Source organism: Acomys russatus, chromosome 13, assembly GCF_903995435.1.
Source record: "Acomys russatus chromosome 13, mAcoRus1.1, whole genome shotgun sequence".
NCBI classification, from domain to species: domain Eukaryota; kingdom Metazoa; phylum Chordata; class Mammalia; order Rodentia; family Muridae; genus Acomys; species Acomys russatus.
The window spans coordinates 67,384,064-67,407,610 of record NC_067149.1 but is presented as its reverse complement, the minus strand read 5'-3'; the positions used below and the strand labels follow the sequence as shown (position 1 = coordinate 67,407,610).

Below are 23,547 nucleotides of genomic sequence, written 5' to 3'. Positions count from 1 at the left end.
TCGGGCCTGTGGCTATGTGGGAACTGCTTGACCATTTACAGAGCACGTCTGTCACCTTTGCCAGTCATCCCCCAGAAATCAGCTGCCCCTAGTCTTTCTAACCGATGGTGGCGGTCAGTTCATAGCTTACACTGGTGCCATTCCTCAGTGGTGTCTCTCTCACCAGCAGCTTCATGTCCTAAAAAGCCAGGGGTCCTCAAGTGTCAAAGAGGCCAATGTTATTTTTATTTCATTCATAGTTTCCTGGGTAAGAAGCTGTTATTAAACCTTAACATTGTAGATAGCATTTATTGATTGATTGATTGATTTTAGTTTTTTCAAAACAGGGTCTGTCTGTGTTAGCCTTGGCTGTCCTGGACTCGCTTTGTAGACCAGGATGACCTTGAACTCACAGAGACCCATCTGCCTCTGTCCCCAAGTGCTGGGATTAAAGTGTGCACCACCTCTGCCTGGCTGATATCATCTACTTTTAAAAATAGAAGTCAGGATGTTTTGTTACACTTGATCATAATATCCAGTTCCAGCTGAGAATATGAGGTCACAGATGTTAACTTTTAAATAGAAGTCATAATTTTTGTTAGATTTGAGTATAAAATCCAATTGTGATTGATACAGGTTTTTGATAGGAGGCCACATGCCCATTTTAAAATTAAGATCATAATTTGTTACAGTTGAGTGTAAGATCTAATTATAACTGATGAGTTTTATCAGATCATTCTGTAACGATCTAATTTCCTTTCCAAAAATCTGATTTTATTTATTTATTTGTTTCTCTGTTTACTTGGGGCAAAGGAGGCAGGATGGAGTTGAGAACAGCTTGGCTTTCTCTGCCAGGTGGCTCTGGGGAGTGAGCACGGCCCGTCAGGCTTGGCAGCACGGCCTTTTATGTGCTGAGCTGCCTTCAAGCCTCGGGGAGTCTAAGCTCTCATCTTTTCCTTATGAAGATGTCACGCTTATATAATTTTTTATTTTGCCAGAGGGATTCACAGAAATTTTTTTTATCATTTATTATGAATATCTTTCCTGATGTTTCATGTTGTGGGAGGGTAAATAAAAGTTGTTGAATTGCAGTCGGCACTGTGATGTGGGAACAGTTCTGAGAATTGAACTTCTGCACAGGGGAGGGGAGCAGAGTGGAAAGCAGGAGGGAGGGAGGAATGGGAGGATACAAGGGATGGAATAACAATTGAGATGTAACATGAACGAATTAATAAAAAATAAAGAAAATAAAATTGAGCTTTTGTCAGTTCTGATCCCAAAGTCTGTCTGTGTCCTCTCTTGAGCCTCACTAGGGATTCTGTCTTTTCAGATGTTTGACAAGGAGGAGCTTCTAGAATGTATTCTGCGGCTTATACAGATCGACCAAGAATGGGTGCCCTACTCCACCTCTGCCAGTCTCTACATCCGCCCCACCTTTGTCGGAACCGAGGTGCGACCTGACTCGCTGTTTGGGGGAAGTTTTTTATGATTTAAAAGGTCTTTTAAAATTATTTCTTTATTTTATGTGTGTCCATGAGTGGGTGTGATGGTAGAGGGTATCTTGGGCATTGGTGCTTTCCTTCTACTGTGTGGGATCTGGGGCCGGAGCTCGGGTAGTTAGAGTTGGCAGCAGGAGCCATCTTGTATACCCTAATGTCGTTTTACAACACTAGGGACCTGCCAGGGTCTTGTGTATCTGGTTGAGCACTGTTGTTCAGCTTTGTCTCCAGCCTGCTTTTCCTTCTTGAAGCTTTTAGTGTGTGGTTTGAATGACATGCACATGCACACATGCATACATATGTACACACACGTGTGCACACACATACACACCTGTGTACACATGCACACGCACACACACACACACACACACACACACACACACATACACACACCCTGTCCGAGTGTCATTCATGGCCCCATTCGTCCTTCCAATTGTCAAGGCCATCTTTCCTGTGATGATGAGGTAGATAACATTTTAGGCTTTGGGGGTAATATTTGTCACCCTAGTTTGGCTGGTAACTGTAGGTGATTCCCCCAGGATTAATTGCAGGGGAAGGGGTAGTGATGTTTGCTCTCCCTTGATCAAGGCTGATTGCTGGTCTGAGCCTGCAGGGGTGAGGTCTCTTTATGGGCTTTCTACCTAAGCCTGCTCTTTGAAAATGTGAGTGGAGTTTGCTGACACCCGTGCCTTGCCATGGGCCTTCCTTTCAGTGTTGCGCCCTTGCTCATCTGACCTGGTGTCCTCCTGCTCCTTCATACCCTCAGCTTTGGCTGACTGGACTCTTTGGAGATGTCTTAACTTTTCCTAGGGAGACACAACACACACGTCTACTCACCTTAGTTAAAGATCCCCCGACACATGGAAGTATGGACACCTGGACACACCACCACATCCAACTTGGTGAACCAATGAGTTTTATTGTCATTCCTTACAAGGCTATGGGTGAGGGGGTCACTTACAGGAACAGAAATGACTCAACGACAGCTGCATCACCAAAGCCCACTCCTGCACAGGTGACAGGTCACAAAACAGGGAACCTGGAGCACACTGCACAGCCTGCAGGCAGCTCAATTGTTGTGAGTGTGTGTGTGTGTGGAGTGGGGGTGGGGTAGGGTGGGATAGGAAATCAGGGACTCCTGAAACAATTTTGAGTTATTTATCTTGCTGCGTTAGGAGCTTCTTGGAAGGATGGAATGCTTCAAAGTTGGAGAAAAACACAGTACCTTACTTAATTCTTTATTATATTTGTCTTGAGACAAGGTCTCATTAGCCTAGACCCACTAGCCTAGAATTTACCCTGCAGTAGCCCAGGTTGGCCTCACATTTAGAATGATCTGATTGGGTCAATCCCCCAGTTCTGGGATTGCTAGCTTGACTTGCAATGCTTGAATGCCCCCCTCCCTACCTTTTTGTTTTAGTGTCAGGGTCTCCCCCTTACTCCCTGGTTGCTGACCTCACACTTAACAGTAATCCTCCTGCCTCTGCCCCTTGAGTGGGATTGCAAGCATGCATGCCCACATCCGGCTGGACTTGTTTTCTCTTCTTCCCAGGCCGGGGCCTGAGCTGTGAGGAAATCCTGACCCAGGAGATGCAGGAGAGATGGGGGTTAGGGTTAGGTGCAGTCCTGTGAACCATCTCCTGCTATGCTGCCCATAGCTCAGTGCAGGCCTTCTCTGGAAGAGGCTGGGCAGAACATACCTTTTGGTTTTACAGGCCACGTAGCCACTCAGCCTGCCCTGACATCCCATTACAGGCTGATGACTGTGGCAGGGAGGGAAAGATTTTCTGTGCACGATGTGTTTTCTCCCTCTTGACTATTTCCCAGTCTTCCTGTGGACATTTCTGCCTAGGACTGATTGTAAATTTGCCAACTGGTGTTTCTGAGGTCCTAGCATCACGATCTGTCTTTTTCCCTAAGTACTCATTTTTACAGTTCTAATGCGGGACCGTGTCCCCAGCCGGTTAGGTCACTGTTGGCTTCATTTCCCTGTGGGTGGGTGGGTGGGTGGGTAAGAGACCTGCCTTATCCCATGTCAGGGATGTAGGAGGAAGCTTCATTCTCAGACCAGCTTCCTGACTGCGGGGGTTGAGCACAGTGACCTGGAGGAGGCTGAGGCAGAGGTCTTCCAGTGCGGCACCCACCCTTGGGCCTCTTTACTGCGAGTTCAAGCCTGGAAGGAGAGGGCTGCAATACTCAAGCAGAGATCCAGGCTGTTTCTTTGTCCTTTTCTGCTCACCCCCTATGGGACATTTGTCAGCCTAAGTGTGGAGTCATTGTTCTGGGAAGTGACCTTCAGAGGTCCAGCAAAGAGAGCCAGGCTATCTATTATCACCTGAACCCTCAGGACAGAGCTGTTATCTAATAGCAAAGCCCAGGGAGGCCTCCTCTGTGTCCTCAGCTGGGTGACCTTCAAATGCAGTGGCTTTGTTGCCATTTGTTTTGTTTGGTTTTTCGGAGACAGGGTTTCTCTGTGTACCCTTGACTGTCCTGGACTTGCTTTGTAGACCAGGCTGGCCTCGAACTCACAACCTGAGGTTAGGGGTGGGGAAGCCGGTGTAGAGGGAGGAGGAGTTGAATGGGGGCAACATGCTGAGCAGGGGATTCACAAAGTATGAGGGCACTTTCAGGGAAGGGCTGGGTACCGTGCTGATCACTGCTCTTATTCTCTGTATCGTATGTATGTCGTCACCACATGTGTCTTGTCTGCATGTATGATGTGCACCACATACAAGCCTTGTGCCTAGGGAGGGGACCCCTGGGGCCTCGGTGTAAAAGCCCCTCATTTACAGACTCCTTGACATTTCCTTTCTTTTTTTAATTTTTAAAAGGGTTTATTTTTTTCATTTTCTCTGTCTGTGTGTGTCTGGCGGGGATAGGGGTGGGGTGGGGTGAGGTTGGTGTGTGCGCAGTTGCTGGTGGAGTCCAGAAGGGGATTTTGAATCCCTGGGAGCTGGAGTTTGACGTGGTTCCTAGGAACTGTAAGAGTGGCGAGCTCAAGCCGGGCGTGCTGGCCCACGCCTCTAGTCCCAGCACTCGGGAGGCAGAGGCAGGCGGGTTCTGATGTAGTTTGAGGCCCAGCCTGGTCTACAAAGCAAGTCCCAAGGATACACGAGAGAAACCATTGTCTTGAAATACAAAGAGTCGCAAGCTTCTATAAATACCCAGAGAAGGTATACAAGAACAAGAACGTGGTTGTTGAGGGATGCGATGCTTGCTTCGTATTATTCTTCTCTTATTTCGTCTTATTTCGTCTTCTGATGAGCTTGAGGCGTAGAGGCTAGCCTACTGCCTCATCCTACTCCTCCCTCCTCCTCCGCCTCCTCCTCCTCCTTTCCTCCTTTCTCTTCTGCAACCAGCTCTCCCTGAACCCCTTAATCCTCCTGCCTCAGCCTAAGTGCTGAGATGACAGGTTCCTGCCGAGGTGGCTCCATTTTCTCCTTTAACTCCAAAACCTTTTAGAGAAGGAGTGAAAGAGCAAGCCAGCTGTCTTTCGAGCCCTTCTGGTCCCAGCCACGTATTCTTTTCTGTTTGCTTTGGTCGGAACTGCCCCCCAGCCCTGCCTGCTGCTGCTCGGCTCTGCCTCTGAGGCCAGGCTAATGGAATTTGTCAGCTCACTGGCTCCTTTCTGCCACTCTTCAAACACCTCGTGACCCCCGCCTTTCTGTGAAGGGATTTCTGGGTGACCCAGAAAGGGGTGGTAACTCTCACTGTGAAGCAGCCTTTGTTTTTCAGCACACCTAAGCATCTATGCAGAGTGCTGATGGGTCTGATGTTGTGAAGCTAGCCTCTCTCTCCCCGCCCCCCTCCCGTGTGTGTGTGTGTGTGTGTGTGTGTGTGTGTGTGTGTGTGTACCCCCCCCCCCACACACATATATAACAGCATTAGTATTTCTTCCTCAGTGTGGTCCCTTGAGGCAGTACTTCACATCTGAAATGTTGTGGCCTTTTCCGTTCCTTATGCAAATTTCGTGAGACTACAAAGTCTGGCAGTTGTCCCTGAGAAGGCTGGGGTGTAGCTCAGTGGTACCACACCTAGTGTGTGTGTTAAACTTGCAGCATCTCCCCAGAAGGAGCCAAGTGCGGCGATGTGGGAGGCTGACACAGGAGGATTGCTCTGAGTTTGAGGCCAGGCTGGCCTGCATATGGAGACCCTGTCCCCCAGAGCTAAAACACAGATACCCTGAACTTTTCCTTGTTGCAGCCCCCAGCAGCTACTGACATCCTTGGCTCCTCTTTAATTATGTGGCCTTTGCTTTAGTTCATCAGAAACACAACAGAATCTTGTTCCCTGTTGTTCCACTGACATTTCATAATAAAAGTCTCCTCATAGGAGCATAGGATCTAAATCGCTTTTCAGCATAGAAAAGAGGATCGGAGCAAGGGGCTAAGTCAGGGATCTTGACTCGAGTGTGTGACAGCTGGGAGACTCCATGTATGCTGGGAACTGAACCTGGGTCCTCTGCAAGAGCAGCCAGTGAGTGCCCTAACCATGGAGCCATCTCTCCAGCCCTCTCAGTGAGTTCTTTTTATGGAGAGACAATGAATATATGTGTAGAAGATTCCTGAGCCATGGTGCACAGAGGAACTTAGGTTTGCAGATGTGAGTGGACCTGGCTTAAGTTTTATAAAATACAAAGTAACATCGCTACACACAGCGTCGGTCAGCACTGAGAAATGCTAATGTATAACTTAGCTGTTGCTAAGGATATGTGTGCTGATGAAATGACTCATCAAGATGAGTAGATTTGAGCAGGTACAGAACTGTGCCCTATTCCTTCCATCCGTGCTCTCTGCCGCCACCTAGTGGAATAGACGCAAACTAACTTTCAAAATGAAATTTGCTTCTGCTTTTGTACTAGTTGAGAGCTTTGTATGTCTCCTCGGCCTGAGCGAGGAGACATACAGTATAGAAAAAATTATTCTGTTTTAGCTGTTACTTTTTTTTTTCTTCCGAGACAAGGTTTCTCTATGTAGCCTTAGCTGTCCTGGACTCACTTTGTAGACCAGGCTGGCCCCGAACTCACAGTGATCCTCCTGCCTCTGCTTCCCGAGTGCTGGCATTAAAGGTGCTCACCACAACTGCCTGGCATTACTTTTTTTTTTTTTTTTAGTATAATGCAATTGTATAAAATATTTTGTGTGTGTACACCTGGTGAGGTGTCCCAGCATCCAGGTGGTACGTGACAAAGTGCTATTAGATTGTACATAAGAAAGATGATTCATTCAGAAATTCAGAAGCTAGATGTGGCCCTCAGACAATAGCCAGCATGCTGCTACATCTGTAATTCATGCCTGAGTGTCCTCTGCTACTGGGTGAAAGTTCCTGGTTCTTGTCTTCCCAAAGCAAACAGACAAAGTTTACCTGGACCTGCTTTTTAAGGTCGAAGTCTAGTGTTTTCTGGTTAGTCAGTTGAGCTCAGTTTATTACAACAGACTCCCTTTCTCATCGAAGTCCTCTCTTTGCCTGATATGGGGACCCCCCAGATCCCTTAAGGAGTGTCACATAACACCCTGGGGAAGATTTCAGGTCCAGCCCTTTCCTGATAGAACCTGTTCAGCAAGTACCTGGGGATTCCTGGAAATACCCTCCTAGAAGTGCCCCCCCCCCCCTAGGATACCTAAGTACTGTGTTCTCGTCTCCTTCTTATGAAAAGACCCCAAGCTACTGCGTGTACCTGAGGTGCTGTGCCACTGCATGGAAACCAAGGATCCTGGCACCCCTAGCCCTAAGGAATCAGACACATTCACCCACAAGGCCCTCCCCGCAGCCCTGGGTTTATACATCCCGGCCTCACTAGTAAGGGTTGGCTGGCTGGCTTTCTCCTGCTCGTGCCATTCCTTCCCAGGGCTTGAGTGCAGGTCGGTGATGGTGGGCCTGCTCCATTGCCGCTGCCACTAGCTCAGTGCTGACCACTGGGGCTGCCTTCCAGGCGGCTGCAGCATCCACCCACTCCTTTCCTCTACCAGGCTTAGCAGGGCAGCTTAGCAAGGGGCTCTGACACTTCTTGTATTACCACAGGCCTGTAGAACACCTGAGTTTCCGGGCTGTCTGACACCAGCAGTCTCATTTAAAAGAGCTAATAACACCTGGTGGTGGAGAACTCATTTCTACCTGCCCCGGTGAGACCGGGAGCCTGGCCTAGTGCAGGGGCCTCAGGCCTCACCCTGAGTGCTCAAAGGCACCCTGAAATGGGACCTTTGACCTCGAAGTCCCGTTCATGCCCAGAAGTAAAACAGCACCTGGACCAACCCTCCAGACACGAAATCCTGCCGGCCTGTAAGGGAGGAGCCACCCAGTGAGTTCTGGGTTGTGGATTTTACTTTGCATTGGTATTTGATGATGATGATGATGACACCTGGGCCCTCATGACATTTCCTACATATTTGTAATGTTTTTGGACCTATTTGCTCTCCTCCCATTACCCTCTCTTGTCCCTCTCTCATTAACCCCTTTCTTCCTCCTGACTAGTTGTGTTGGGATTTTAACAAGGTGTTTTTTTATTGGATAGCTATAAAGTGGGTGGCGTATTTATTGGACAAGGTGACTCCTTCTCCCTCTGGGCTCTGGTGGTTGTCTCTCCCTTTTTAGGGTAGCCCTGCCAGCTTCTAGAAAAGCCTACAAGGGAAGAAAGAGACAGCAGCATCTGGAAGGAGAGTGTTCTAATGAAGCCAGGGTCCTTTGGGCTCTCACACCCCGAGTGGTGTTTGTGGGTGCTAACTGGGGAGGTGCCCTCCTTTCCGGCACAGTAGAAACATCCCTACTTCAAGGCTATTTAAATGCCTTTGACCACCAGAGATGTAGTTGAGATACTGCAGCAGTGATTTTCTCGGTTGCTTCTCATGTGACTCCTTGCCCACCCGGTCTCATTGGCAAATCAACTTCCAGAGATAAGATGGTTCTGTCCAAGCAGGGAAGAACAGGTGTGTGTTCCCACACTCTCCCTCCCAGATGAGAGGATGGTGAACATCTCGGGCTCTTCCTCCCTCATGGGGAGGGGATTCTTACTTTCCAATAAAATTCTTATTAAAGAACAAACACTTTGCCAGGCTTCATGACATGCACCTGTAATCCCAGAACTCGAGGAGGCAGAGGCAGGAGGATCTCTGAGTTTGAAGGCAACCTGGTCTACAGAGTGAGTTCCAGGACAGCCAGGGCTGTGTAGATAGATGCCTCCAAAAACCAACCAACCAACCAACCAACCAACAAACCAAGAATTCAACCAAAAAGCCCCAACCAAGCAAACCCAAACCAGCCATGAAGCTCACTCACTGGCCAGCCTCTGGCTCAGTCACATAGTTCAGCATCAAATTATCCTAGGATCTCAGAGCCCTGCATGGTCCAGGTGATGGAGGAAGGTAGGGGGCTGTCAGGCAACGTTATTGTCCACATAAGCAGTGAGTGTGCATGTGTGTGTGTGTACGTGTGTGTGCATGTGTGTGTGTGTGTATAAGAGAGAGAGAGAGAGAGAGATGACACAGTAGTACAGTGTGCAGGTCAGAGGATGGTGTTTAGAAGTTCTCTTATTTCCCCTTGATGAAGGAGGATCTGTCTGCTATGCTGTGTGCTCCATTCTAGCTGGCCCACAAGCTTCTGGCCAATTGTCCTCTCTCTCTGTCTCTGTCTCTGTCTCTGTCTCTGTCTGTCTCTGTCTCTGTCTCTGTCTCTCTCTCTCTACTTCCCACCTCACTGTAGGAGCGCTGGGATCACAGATGTATCCTGCCACATCTGGCTCTTTAACATGTGCTCTAGAGATTGAACTCAGGAAGTCAGGCTCACACGGAAAATAAGCCATCTCACCAGCCCACACGTGCTTCCCAGAGCTTCTAGGCATTTACCACTGGGCTCTGGATGGGTGGGCCCCGAGAGCGGGCGGTGTGTAGTAGACACAGGGGTAACAGAGATGTGAGTAAAGGCAGCTCCAGAGCCCAGCATCAGCTCCTCACCCAAACAGCATAAGGATTGCTGTTGGCTTCACTGTCACCCTTTGTGTGGCTGCTGCCCTCTTGTGACACGCCAGGGGGCAGAGGTTAGCATCTATCATGGGGCCATCCTGCTTTGTTCATCTGTTCCTGAGGTCTTCCACTGTACAGCTGACTGGAGACTGACCTTTCTCCCTTTGTGGCACAGCCTCCAGGACTTCCTGTCTCTAATAACCCATTGCCCTGACGGAATGACCTCCCTTGGCCGGAAACATTTATATACACTTATAGTTTTCCCTTACTTGTGGAAAGGGCTGTTTTCTGTCTTTTAGTCATTTGTTGTTTAAGGACTTATTTATTTTAATTTTATGTGCATGGTGTTTTTATTTATTTTAACTTTATATGCGTAGTGTTTTGCCTACATTTATGTCAAGTGCGCTGTGCATGTGCAGGACCTGTGGGGGCCAGAAGAGGGCACTGGATATGAACAGCTGTGAGCCTCCACTTGGGTGCTGGGAAGTGAACTTGGGTCCCCTACAAGAGCGTGCACTGCTAATAACTGCTGAATCCCCTTTCCAGCTCCCTGTTGCTCACGGTGTGAGGTCAGAGCTGTTCCCTCCTCTCTTTGACGGTACTGACAGTACCTGTTGTCCCGCCTTCTGCTGCCTGTGGCGTGCAGTATAGGCAGGCACGATCATGGCCTGCTTCCGCGTGCCCACCCTCCTCTCACAGGCCTCACATTTCTGAAGCGCCCAGCAGCAGGCTGGGAAAAGAGCTGAGGGGGATTGTGTTCTAGGGGGGAGAGGCAGGCTCCCCATTCATCCTGCCAACAATTGCAGCAACCGCAACTTGACAGATGTATTTTGTGCTTTCTCTAAAATCATAACTCAGAAAGCAAAGCAAAATTAAACTTAGTTTTTTGGTTTTTGTTTTTTAAGTTATAATTATTTATTTTGTGTGTGTGCCGGGCGGAGGTAGGGGAACGTGGATGTTGTAGCACATATGCGGAAGTCCGAGGACAGCTTGCAGAGATCAGTTCTTTCCTGAACCATTTGGAGATGAGGGATCAGACTCGTTAGCCAAATTTTCCGGTTTGGCAGCAAGCGTCTTTATCTATGGGGCCATCCTGTGTCCCATCCCATCCTGTGCCCCACGTCACCCCTAAAGTTAAATACCCACTCTCTGTGCTTTCGTTAAAAGGCTTTGTGTCACTAGACTTGGGTTGGGCATCTTTCTGTGAGGTGGACACAGGTCTAGTCTAGACTTTAAGAAGGATGTCTCCTTGTCAGTTACAGAGGTGTGGTTTTTTTTTCCTCTGTGTTACAGCCATCTCTCGGTGTCAAGAAGCCATCCAAAGCCCTCCTCTTTGTGATCCTGAGCCCCGTGGGACCTTATTTTTCTAGTGGAACCTTCACTCCAGTGTCGTTGTGGGCCAATCCGAAATACGTCAGAGCCTGGGAAGGTGGGACTGGGGACTGCAAGATGGGCGGGTAAGTCGGAGTATAAGCCCTTCCTGACTCTGCTGATGAGTGTGTATCAGTTGTGTGCCCTCAGTGGTGCTATGCAGAGTACTGTTCAAAAGCAAATCACTGTTTGTGGTTTTAAGATTTAGCTTTGTGGCCGGGCAGTGGTGGCACACGCCTTTAATCCCAGCACTCGGGAGGCAGAGGCAGGAGGATCACTGTGAGTTCGAGGCCAGCCTGGTCTATAAATCGAGTCCAGGACAGCTAAGGCTACACAGAGAAACCCTGTCTCAGAAAAATCTAAAAAAAAAAAAAAAAAAAAAAAAAGATTTAGCTTTGTAAATGTGCTACTTGCTGGAGGTGTTACTGTGGCCCCCCCCTCCCCAAGGCAGCACCGGCAGTGATGACACGGGAGTGGGACAGTGCTTTGAAGCAATGGCTTCAGGGAGCTCTGTCTGGGAAGGTGCCCGCTTCACTGTCCCTGCCACAGATGGCAGGCACACCTGCTGTGAAGGGGCTGAGGAAAGACCTGCCTTGGCTCTGCCTGGCCAGCCTCACAGGCCATCTGCAGCTGGCCAGCTTCAGGGTGGACTTGGCCCTGGATTTAGAATAGTATCTGCTACCGTGGAATCGAAGACTTTTAGAATTTTAATCTCCCTTTAAAAGAGCAAAATGGAGGCTGGAGAGACACCTCAGCACTTAAGAACATTTGCTGCCCCTCTAGATAACCTGAGTTAAGCTCTCTACACCCATATCAGCAGCTCGCAATAACCCATAGCTCCAAATCTCTGAGGTGTTGTGTTCTCTTGGCTTTTTTGTTTGTGTAGCCTTGGCTGTCCTGGACTCACTTTGTAGACCAGGCTGGCCTCCAACTCACAGGGATGCACCTGCCTCTGCCTCCCGAGTGCTGGGATTAAAAGCGTGCACCACCATCGTCCGGCTCTCTTCTCCCCCCCCCCCCAGCCCCAATTATTTGTACCCTGGTCACTTCTTGCCCCTTCCAGGTTTTGTGGTACCTGTGTCAGTTTTAAAGTTTGTCAGCCTCTTTCTCACCACAAGTTGCCCCAACCTTCCTATGAGGAGGTGTGTGTCTCCCCCAGCCCACGGGTAACCCCAGACCATCATCGTGTGCTGCACGGAAGACATCAGCGGCATCTCTGAGTGCCTCTGACATAGTCGCAAGTTCTGAGGCTGAGAGTGTGGCCATCACTGCGGAGAGAATGTTCTGCCTCAGGCTGTAAGGTTCACACCTGCACTTGGTGTGTGACGATGCTAAAAATCACCAGTACATTGGTTGACCACTTCATGTGTTGGCGTGATTTTCACATATCCAGGAGTAAGAAAACCAGGACACTTTGAGCTCCCATTTGAAGCCACTAAACACACACACACACACACACACACACACACACACACAGAGAGAGAGAGAGAGAGAGAGAGAGGAGAGAGAGAGAGAGAGAGAGAGAGAGAGAGAGAGAGAGAGAGAGAGAGATAGAGATGTAGGTCATTTAAGCATTAAGGGAGCCCCGGCAGGACAGACTTCAACCCTTAGAGCCTGGGGCATTCTGGGTTTCAGGTCTGTTCTCAAATCCTATTTCTTCTCCTTCCTCTGTCAGGGCATGTACATGTTCTTAACATCCATGTACATCTGTCCTAGTTACTTCGTGCATGTGGGTATCTGTGTGTTGACACATGTGTCATGGCAGGCCAGGAGACAGCTCGTGGGACTCAGTTCTCTCCTTTCACTGTGTGGGTCCCAGGGAGCAAACACAGGTCATTAGGCTTGGCAGCTCGTGCCTTCACCTGCTGAGCCGTGTGCTGGCCCGGGGCAGCATTTTAAGAGAAGTGTTTGAAGAAAATGGGTCAGTTTGTTGGGGCCTCAGCTGAGGCAGCGTCAGGTATTCATTCTTTAACCAAGTTTGGGTTTTTAGATCACTAAATGGGTCTAAGTGGCCGGAACATGTATGTGTGTGTGTGTGTGTGTGTGTGTCCGTGTGTGTGTCTGTGTGTATCCACAGTGAGAGCATGGAGGTCAGAGGACATATCATGGGAGTTGGTTTTTCTCCTGCTACCCTGTAAGGATTTTGAAGATGGAAAGTCACTAGGCCTTCCCACCAAATGAGCCGCCTTGCCCACCCCCAAGTCTTAGACACACACACACACACACACACACACACACACACACACACACTCAATCAAATGAAGAGTAAAAACTTGAGACCGTTCAAGGTGAGTGCGGGAGTAGGTGATGCATGTTTGTAACCAGCTGGCTTTCTTTTTGTCACTAGCAATTATGGGGCCTCCCTCTTGGCGCAATGCGAGGCTGTGGAGAACGGCTGTCAGCAGGTCCTGTGGCTGTATGGCAAGGACAACCAGATAACGGAAGTGGGCACCATGAATCTTTTCCTCTTCTGGGTAAACGAAGACGGAGGTAACTGCTCTTCGGTGACATGGCAGCCGATGGCAGCAGGGCACAGGGGTGGGGTCCGGCTGTGGCTGTTGTGTAGAGCGCTCTGGGCTTTGTTTTAGAGTCTTGTTTCTGCTGTTTGGCCTGACACTGATTTAGAACTCAGCTGCTGCACAGATGGCTCAGGATGTAAGAACGCTGGCTGCTCTCGCAGGCGACTTGGGTTTGGTTCGTGGCACATGATGGCTCACAACTGCCTGTCAACTCTAGTTTCAGGGGATCCAGTGTCCTCTTCAGGACTCCGTGGGTACTGCACACACAGTGCACAAGCATACACACAGACAAAATACTGATGTACGTTAAATAAATAAATTTTTTTCTAAAAATTACCTCACTCTGCGCCCTGGGCTGACCCTGGGCTAGCCTTACCTCACTCTGCACCCTGGGCTGACCCCGGGCTAGCCTTACCTCACTCTGCACCCTGAGCTGACCCTGGGCTAGCCTTACCTCACTCTGCACCCCGGCCTGACCCTGGGCTTGCCATCTTGTTGCAGCCCTCTGAGTGGCTGGGGTAACAGGCATGCTCCACTGGGCACTGACTTGCTTTGCTTTGTGGGCTGTTGTCCGGGCTCCACCACCAGCCCACACCTCTCTCTCACTAGAGCTCTCTGAGGAATTGCTGCCTTTCTACACACTGGATGCCACCTCAGAAGCCCTGTAGGATCTCTCTGCATTTCCACCTGATTAATCTACAATCTTCAGGCTTTGGGGAGGCTCAGAGCATGGGAATGCTTGCTGCCAAGGCTGATGACCTGAGGTTAATACACTCTACCCACAAGCTGGAAAGAAAGACCCAATTCCCAAGAGCTGCCCTCAGACCTCCACACGACTGGCCTGACATGAACATGCCCACACAAAATAATCAACACTATTCAATACAACGTGGAGCACCCTGAGTGGCCAGTAGGTCCTTGTTTACTGACCCCTGCTGGCCACTCCACGTAAATCACAGACATTATGGTTTTTGTTTTGTTTTGTTTTGTTTTTTAATTTTTAGACATGGTCCTATGTGTACACAGCCCAAGATAACCTTGAACTCCTGGTGCTGCCAGGGCTGGCTTTGAACTTTTGATCCTTCATTCTCTGTGTTTGGAGTGGGGGGCGGGGGAGATTATAGCATACCTGGCTTGAGGTTTTGGTTCTTTGAGACAGGGTTCCACTCTGTCGCCTGTGCCAGCCCCCAAATTAAAGAAATCCTCTTGCCTCAGGGTGTGAAAAGTTGTAATTATAAGCACGTGCCGCTATGGGTGGCTGTCCCTAGCATCCTGAGTACTCAGTGTCTGCCTTTGATGGGTTCAGTGAAATGTTTATATAGTGTTGAGCGAAATGACCCGATGCAAGGGACAAAGTAGGTCGCCATTGGCCACTAGGATTTTGCTGGGTACATGACATTTAGGAGCACATTTTTAGACCTGTTTATGTTTTTAGATTGTGTATTTCACAGTAATTGTACACACCAAAAATTATGAAACAAAGTAGGGGTGTAACTGGGTGTTCATGTTTCTAACACCAGCAGGGGGAGGGGAGACGGGCAGCTCATGGGAGCTCACTGAATCGGCCTCCCCACAGGATGAGCTACGGGGTCAGTGAGATCCTGGCTCAAAAATAGGTTGGAGTCCAGTAGAGGAAGACAACAGTGTTGTCCTCTGGTTTTGCGTGTACACACACACACACACACACACACACACACACACACACACACACACACACACCACAAACACACACCACACACACACACACACACACCACACACACACCACACACACACACACACACACACACACACACATCAAAATAATGCTTCCAGGTTCCAGGTACAATCTCCCAGTCTTGGCTTCCGGTTTTTAAAGAACTTGTTGCTCTGTGGTAGCCTCCCTCACACCTGTTTTATTTTGCTATTGCCGGGGAAGCACTGCGTGACCCTCTGAGTACTAGGGGAGCCTTTTACATTCCGTCTGGGGGAGAGTAAGCAGGCTGCCTGAGGTGGCCCTGGGTGCCTCTGCCAGAGCGTCTCCTCGTGCCTGGCACATGACTCAGCTGGCTGCACCAGATATTCTTCTTCTGCGCTTGGAAATGTAAGAAAACTTATTTATGCTGGAATTTGGAGGCTCTGGGACTGGGGCTTCTCACACACATGCCTCTGGAGTAGAGAGAAGGTGGTGGGAGCCGACTCTGCTCAGGAGGCCGTGTCTTCCTCTCTGGCCTCTGCTGTACCCACTCCCACCCGCCAGCATCACCAACACAAACAGGGACATTGCACAGAAAAGGCAGTGCCGTTATCTATGGGAGATATCAAGGACTTAAACACCATCTGCGTCATCGCCACACAAGTTAGCCAGACCCTGTCCTGGCGAGTGCTTGTTCCTTATCCAGACAGAAGTCACAGGCGTAAAGATCAGAGTGGGACTGGGTGGCTTTGTCCTCCGCCTCCTGCAAAATATACGAAGCCCTAATAAGAGTCAGATTTTATAACTTTGGCCCAAGTCAGTTTTAGTTTCAATGTGTTCCTTCACTTGGGGTGTTCACCAACAGATAAAAGGGAGTTGGAGAGATTGGGTAAGGGGTGAGTGAGTGCTCTGTTCACAGAGGACCCCAATTCAGTTTCCAGCACCTATGGGATGCCTGGCAGCTCACAGCTCACAGCTGCCTGTAACTCCAGTGCCAGCAGATCCACAGGCACTCGAGCACATGGATGGACAGTCACAGCACAGATACAATAATTTAAAAGAGGAAAAATGTTCCTCTCCCTTGGCCTCGTTAGTCCACTTCTCTATCTCACCCATAATCTACGTAACACAGTCCTGGCGTGTGTCTCCCTGTTGGAGGGTGAAGAGGGAGTGAACCGCTTCGAAGAACTTAGGACGGGACCAGCCCCAGCTGAGTAACAAGCTCCGTCTGCAGGGCTCTGTTTTCCTTCTGTGCTCTGGAACGCACTCTGGCTCCTGGGAGTGTGTTTGTGGTTGCAGAGGAGAGCGAGTGTTTCTCACCCAAATGTCTTCATGTCATCGGCTCTGTCTGGGAGCCAGGGGACAGATGTTCTGTGTCTTGACCTCAGACTGGTGTTTACAGTGGGTGCTAAATTCATTTCACAGAACAGCCTTTGCCCACATGAAGGCTGCTGTTTGTGTTTCATTTGGTGTTGACTTAGAGCTGAGCTAACTGTAGGAAAGGTCTGTGCGTGTGTGAAAACCGTGCACACGCATGTCCATGCATTTCTGTGTCTAGCTAGCGAGCCATCACAAAACACTTTTTATTTTGAGATCATCAACACTTAGAAAGTAGCGCATAGCCTTGGGAACATTGCCAGAGCCAATTTCTTCTTTCTACAAAAGCAATTTTCAGAAAATAAATAATTCCTCCAACTCAAACTGCTGTGGCCCAGCAAAGCAGATTCATTTACTCACTTTTTAAAATTAAAAGATACTTATTATTATAGAGGCTGGGGCATGGCTAAGTGCTTAGGAGTACTCGGTGCTCTTCCAAAGGATCTAGGTTTGGGCCCCAGCAGCTCGCAACCTCCTGTAACTCCAGTGCTGGGGATCTGGTGCCCTCTTCTGTCCTCCATGGGTACTACATCCACGTGGTGCCTGTGAATACAGGTAGGCAAGACACCCAAACACATAAAAACAAAACAAAATGAAAACCATATAGACTTCTCTGACGCTGAGACACGGGGCGTATAAAGATGTGCAGATCTCTATTCTGATAACCGTCCTGGAGCTGAAGACCCTGGATGCACCCCACCCTGAGACAATGGGTAGTGGTCCCAGAGCTTGGACACTGCTGTGCGATGCTGCCTTTTCTCACTGTCACCAGCCTTGGGAAACACACGTTGGTCTCTCCTGTAAAATAAGGCTGGAAGTGGGTAGTTCTGAAGTCCTGAACTGTATTCAAGGGCTCAGGGGAGCTCTGAGACAGCGCGGCAATTCCCTCACCCTCACGGCTTCCACCCAGTGTTCCTCTAAGTACTTGTGAGTTCTCTGCAAGCAGGTGCTAGGTCGCAGGCAGACTGTCTGCTATAAGGCTCAGCATCTTTGTAATGTGACGGTTTAAGGCTTGTGGGTCCATGCAGCTAAATGCCGAGAAGGGAGGGGAGATGTTGACTTCCGAAGATGATTTTTTTTTTTTTAAGACAAGGTTTCATGTGGCCAAGTCTAGTCTCAAATCCAGTCGATGTAAGGATGACCTTGGATCCCCAATTCTGCCTTCTACTCACCAGTGCTGGGAGTGAAAGTCAGCCACACCCAGTTCGTGTCCTATGAGGATCAAACCCAGGGCTTCAGACTTGCTATGTGAGCAGTCTACTTACTAGTCTACTTTCTCAGTCCACCAAAGTGATTTTTAAAAATAATTTATTTATTTTTACTCATGTGCCTTTGTGTTTTGCCTGCATGTGCTGTGTGAGGATGTCAGATCTCCTGGGACTAGAGTTACAAGACACTTGTGAGCTGCCATGTGGGTGCTAGGAATTTTTTAAAAGATTTATTTATTTATTATTATGTATACAGTGTTCTACCTGCATGTACACCTGCAAGCCAGGAGAGGCCATCAAATCACATTATAGGTGGCTGTGAGCCATTGTGTGGGTGCTGGGAACTGAACTCAGGACCTCTGGAAGAGCAGCCAGTGCTCTTAACCTCTGAGCCGTCTCTCCAGCCTCCACAGTGATGGGAACTTGTGTAGCAGAGGGCTGCCTGGTGCTTACAGTTGGATCACTGTGCCTGGTCTCCCTGGTGGAGACATCACTTGGGGTCCTGATGTAGTGCGCCAACAGTTCACCTCTTGAGATTGCTTGGATTTTCTTTTTTCTTGTTTTGTAGTGTAGGTGCCTGAGCCCCGCCCCTCCCCCCCTAGCCCATTGCATTCAGGTCTTTGTGGAAAGCTTGATTCTTTATCACTCCTGCTGACACCTGTGTGGCTTGAAAGGCTAGTTATGTGGTCTTTGGAAGGCAGTGTGCGGGCGGCACCTGGAGGAGTCACTTCCTGTGTGCATGTGGGGGTGCACTGCTGTGGTGTCTGGAGGCTTGAGGTGGCTAGTCTTCGCTCGTTGCCCTCTCATGTATTGAGACACAGAGTCTTTCACCAGGCCTAGGGCTACTGATTTGGCTAGACTAGCTGGCAGGAAGCCCTCCCTGCCTCGGCAGCACCAGTGTGAGCCACCCCGCCCAGCTTACATGGGTTCTGGGACCTGAACTCAGGCCCTTGAGAAATGTTCGCTGTGGATTCTCAGGCTATCCAATTCTGAGGTGGTGGGCTCCTCACAGAATTGCTGGGTATGGTACTGACATGGCTCCTGAGCAGGATTTTATGTGTTGTTCTAAGTATCAATCAGCTTTTGTGTTTGTTGGTTTTTGGTTTTTCAAGACAGAGTTTCTCCGTGTAGCCCAGGCTGTTCTGAACTCGGTTTGTAGTCCAGGCTGGCCTCGAACTCACAGAGATCTGCCTGCGTCTGCCTCCCGAGTGCTGGGATTAAAGGCATGTGCCACCACACCTGGCTATCAGCTTTTATCTACTAAGGAATAATTTTGACTCAGATGCTCATCTTGAAGAGCATTTTTTTATTTCTCACATCTGAGAATAGATTTTATTTTTATATCATGTGCGTGTGTGTGTGTGTGTGTGTGTGTGTGTGTGTGTGTGCACACGCACATTCCTTAGCATATGTATGTGCTCTACATGTGTGAATGTGTCCTTGGCAGCCAATAGAGGGCGTTGGAACACTCAGAGCTAGAGTTGTAGACCGTTGTTAGGTGCCCCAAGTCGGGTCATCTGCAAGAGTAGCAAGTGTTCTTAACTGCTGAGCACATTTGATCATTTCACTGGTTGTGAGGAGTGGAAGATGATTAGACAAGGAGCTTTCTAGGTTAAAAAAAATTCTTAATTTTTAAAAACATGTATTTATCTATTTATTGTGTATATGTGTGTGCACATGCGCGTGCGTACTTGCCATGCACATGTGTGCTGGTCAGAGGACAGCTTGTGGGAGTCAGTTCTGTCCTGCTACTGTGGGGGTCCAGAGGGTGGGACTCAGGTGGTTAACCTGAGTATCTTGCTGGTCCATTTTTGGTTTTGCTTATTTAAGAAAATTTCTTTAATTCTTAATTACATGTATGCGTGTGCATCTGTGTGGAGGGATGTGCACATGCGGGCAGTGCCCGTGGAGTCTAGAAGGGAGGACTGAGATCCCCTGGAGGTGAGGTACAGCCTCGCGTGTGCGTAGCGGGCACCGAAGCCCTGCAGCGGCAGCCGCTGTTCTTACCCACTGAGCATCTCTCCTGTTCTAATATTAAAATAAGTATCTGGCTAAAGAGTGAGTAGAGATTTGACAAACCTAATGAGGCAGGACAGTGGAGTTAATTATCTGCAAGTTTAGTATTAGCCAGGTGGGTTTTAGCTAGTTGGTTTTAAAGCTGGCATTTGCTCTGACATGTCTAATGAGTGAAATTTTGCAAACATCCCTGTTTCTAATTGACAGAGGAAGAGCTGGCGACGCCTCCACTAGATGGCATCATTCTCCCGGGAGTGACGAGGCAGAGCATCCTAGAGCTGGCACAGCAGTGGGTGGGTGCCTGATCTGAACAGCTTCCCTGGGCCCAACACACACACACACACACACACACACACACACACACATACACACACACACACACACACTCAAACACAGACATACACACTCACTCACACACACACTCACACATACACTCATACACACACAGACACACACACTCAAACACTCACACACACATACAGACACACACTCATACACACTCACACACTCACACACATAAAAAAATCAGCCTCCCTTTGTAATGACATTATATCCCCTGGTTCCCACCAGCGTTATCTAATCTTCACATCTTACCTGGAGCAAAGATGTCTCTAGAAGTTCTGTGCTGGCAGAGCCACCCAAGAACTATTTTTTTTTTAGTAGTGAACAAGAGGAACCAGCTGAACAAGCTGTTTTAGCGAGGAGGCTTCTGTACCAGCCTCGGTCTGCGTACAGGGTGCCTTCTACAAGCGTACCTGGTTCACACTGGGTGTTTCCACCCAGCCCTTGACGTCAACTGTAAGCTCTTCCACACTGCATTGGTGACATACCCTGTATTTATTGCAGCGTGCTTGTCCGTGACCATTATAGGAGCTGCAGGTTTTTTGCCCCCTGAGACAGGGTTTCTGTGTTAGCCTTGGCTGTCCTGGGCTTACCCTGTAGACCAGGTTGGCCTTGAACTCACATGAATCCGCCTGCCGCTGCCTCCCAAGTGCTGGGATTAAAGGAATGCGCCACCGCCCCCAGGTTTTTATTGACATGTAAATACCAGTATGATGCTTGTTTACCTGCCTTCTTCCTGACTCACCCCTGCCCCCACCCCCACCTGTTGTTTCAGATTTTCACACATGCTTATTTTAAAATTAAAAACAGTCAAAACAAATACGAGGTTATTTTCAGCAGACTTTCAAATTCATGTGACAGAGGCTGGAGTATTAGGGTGTTTGTTATTTGAGGAGACATGGCATTTGTAAGGTGGATGTGGAGTGAGCTGGCTGGCTGGCATGGGTTCTTGGCTGGTACTTACGAGCTGTGTGTTTTAAAGGTCCCCAGAGACCATGAAAAGGCTTTGAGCCCACTGTGGTCAGACAGCCCTGCTAGACAAGTGTTCACACACGCACATTGTTTTGGGGGCAGACCAGCCGTCTCTGGAAAAGGCTGAAAATAGAGGAAATGAGCTAAATAATCCTACCAAGTCCGGAGTAGGCCATCCCAACTGTCGCCTGTTGGCCGGTGCATCAGGCATGGCGCTTGCAGGCTGTTGATTTAATTTCCACAGCTTGCTCTGTACCAGATAGTCTCGAGGTAGGAAAGACAGCTTTTCAAAGCTCCGTAAATTCTGTTTTATTAAGAGAATCAATCGACCCAGTGCAGAAGGTCTGATGACAAGGTGAGCGGGAGCAGATCCCACGCCTCCGGCCTCCACACTCGGAAAATAGGCTATCCAGGAGGGCTTTCTTGGCTCCTTAACTGCAGTTTATTTTAAAGCTTTGCTGAACCAGATAAAAATGCCCAAAGGCACTGGGGTCACCAGGACTTGCCAGACAGGGGAACTAGTTCAAAGATAAAAATGAGCCAAACAAGCGCCATTCTGCTGATTTGCAAGGAGGTTATTTTTCTGTTTTGTTTTTGTTTTATTCCTCTCTCCAGAACACAGATCTCAACTGTTTTCAGTAATGTCTGCTGATTTTTCTGGAACTTACTTGTTTAATAATTTATTTAATTTTGAACAAAATCACCACAGCTCTCAGTGTAACTTCTCACATAAAGCCAAAATATTGGCTCCTGAAAAAAAAATAGTGACTGTTTTAGCTTTATGAGCTTAGTTTAGGATTCTTACCAGTCTTAAAAGCAATAAGATCAGGCTTAGTTCAAGTCTAGCACCCACTGTTTACCAGCTGTCTGGAGTTGGGGAAGCCGCTCACTTTCTGGAACCCAAGTGTCCTCATCTATAAAGTAGGAAAGACTTTGTCGTCAGTATTGAAGACCTTGGCACACGGTGGGTACATGGTAAACACTGTACTGATGTGTGATGCAATGGATTGGTCTCCTTTATCATAAAAGACGAGGAAAATGTACTGAGTGGCTTTTAGAGTGAGTCAGTATGGGAGACCTTCCCCACACAACATGCAAGCCCTAAGCCAGGCGTGTGCGAGATCATGCCATGAACCCGTCTTAATGACTTCACTCGTGAAAGCTGCAGTTTGGAGCAGGTGCTCAGTATGTTGGGCAATCACACAGTGTGCCCTTCCCCACTTGACATGTTAAGGTGATCGCACAGTGTGCCCTTTCCTGCTTCCCCCAGAAGACCGTTGTGACACCGTCCAAGTTCAGCCAGACCCAAAGACATGTAACAACTTTCTTTTTCTTTCTCCTCCTCCTCCTCCTCTTCTTCCTATTGGTATTCCAAACAGGGTGAGCTTAAAGTGTGCGAGAGACACCTCACCATGGATGACCTGACCACTGCCCTGGAGGGGAACAGAGTAAAGGAGATGTTTGGCTCAGGGACGGCGTGTGTTGTCTGCCCAGTTTCAGATATCCTGTACAAGGGCCAGGTAAGACCAGTCATTTGATATGTTAGTCATTCCTAGCCCTCTGTCATCCAGGCTGGGAACCTGAGCTTCGTTCCCTGCGACCCACATAGTGGAGGGAAATAAAACGACTTTCAAAGCTTACCTCTGACCCCCTCATGTGCTCGGCGACACCCTCCCTGACGTACCCAACAGATAAGTGAGTGAACGAATGGATACCCGTCATTTAACGAAGTCACACGTGTGAGCTGTACGGGCCTGTGTCGGCACAGCATGTCCATCTTCCTGGTGGGTTAGGGAGAGCTCAACTACGTCAGCCAGTCAGTCAGCCTTGTCCTTGGCAAACATGCGAGCCCAACTCAGTCAGAACCGAGGCTTGCACATTTACCTGGTCCTGCCAGCCTGCCGAGAGATGCTGCACAGGAGGCTGTTGGAGGGGAGCGGCCATGGGTACTCAGTGCTCGGGAGGATGTCAGCCCTTCCTTCTCCTGCCTTCACCACTGTCAGTGTCACGCGCAACACCGCACAGGCATTTCAATTTGCACTCTGGTGTGCTGACTTGGACCTTCTGAAGCAACTTAAGGATTTGGTTGTAAGGAAAAAATTGTTACCTCTTTATTACATTTGTCTGCTTTTTAAAGAGCAGGCTTATTTGCTTTTATTTCACGTGTGTAGGTGTTTTGTCTGCGTACCTGTTTGTGCACCGTACGTGGAAGCCAGAAGAGGGTGTTGGATCCCCTGAAACCGCAGTTACAGATGGTTGTGAGCCACCAGGTGGTTGCTGGGAATTGAACTCAGGACCTCTTGAAGAACAGACAGTGCTCTTAACTGCTGAGCCATCTCTCCAGCCCCCATTTTTCCACTTTTACTTGTGCTAAATATGCACCAGTTGGAGGGCTTTCCCTTTCATAGAAAAATCCAATCCTCACACACATCTGTCAGCCTCTGTCTTTATAGTGTAACGGTATAGGAATCATTTTACAGGCATTCCATAATTGTGTAGGCACTACTCCATAGGTGTGTAAGCAGTCTGTAGCTGTGTAGGAATTATCCTGGGGGTGTTATTCCTACAGCCCTAACTGCTTCTGAAGACTTAAATATAAGTTCCTCTGATTGGGTTGATTTTTAAATTATTATAC

General features: G+C 48.7%; 1 protein-coding gene across 4 annotated transcripts in view; it reads left to right on the top strand.

The window, feature by feature from the left end:
- Positions 1-23,547, top strand: part of Bcat1 (branched chain amino acid transaminase 1) — a 76,530-nt gene that overhangs the window by 47,429 nt on the left and 5,554 nt on the right. For all 4 annotated transcript variants that reach the window (XM_051155583.1, XM_051155582.1, XM_051155585.1 and 1 more), the window contains 5 exons: positions 1,310-1,429; positions 10,727-10,890; positions 13,152-13,294; positions 19,806-19,891; positions 22,292-22,432. In XM_051155583.1, coding sequence (XP_051011540.1) covers positions 1,310-1,429; positions 10,727-10,890; positions 13,152-13,294; positions 19,806-19,891; positions 22,292-22,432 — 654 coding nt within the window. The remainder of the gene's footprint in view (positions 1-1,309; positions 1,430-10,726; positions 10,891-13,151; positions 13,295-19,805; positions 19,892-22,291; positions 22,433-23,547) is intronic.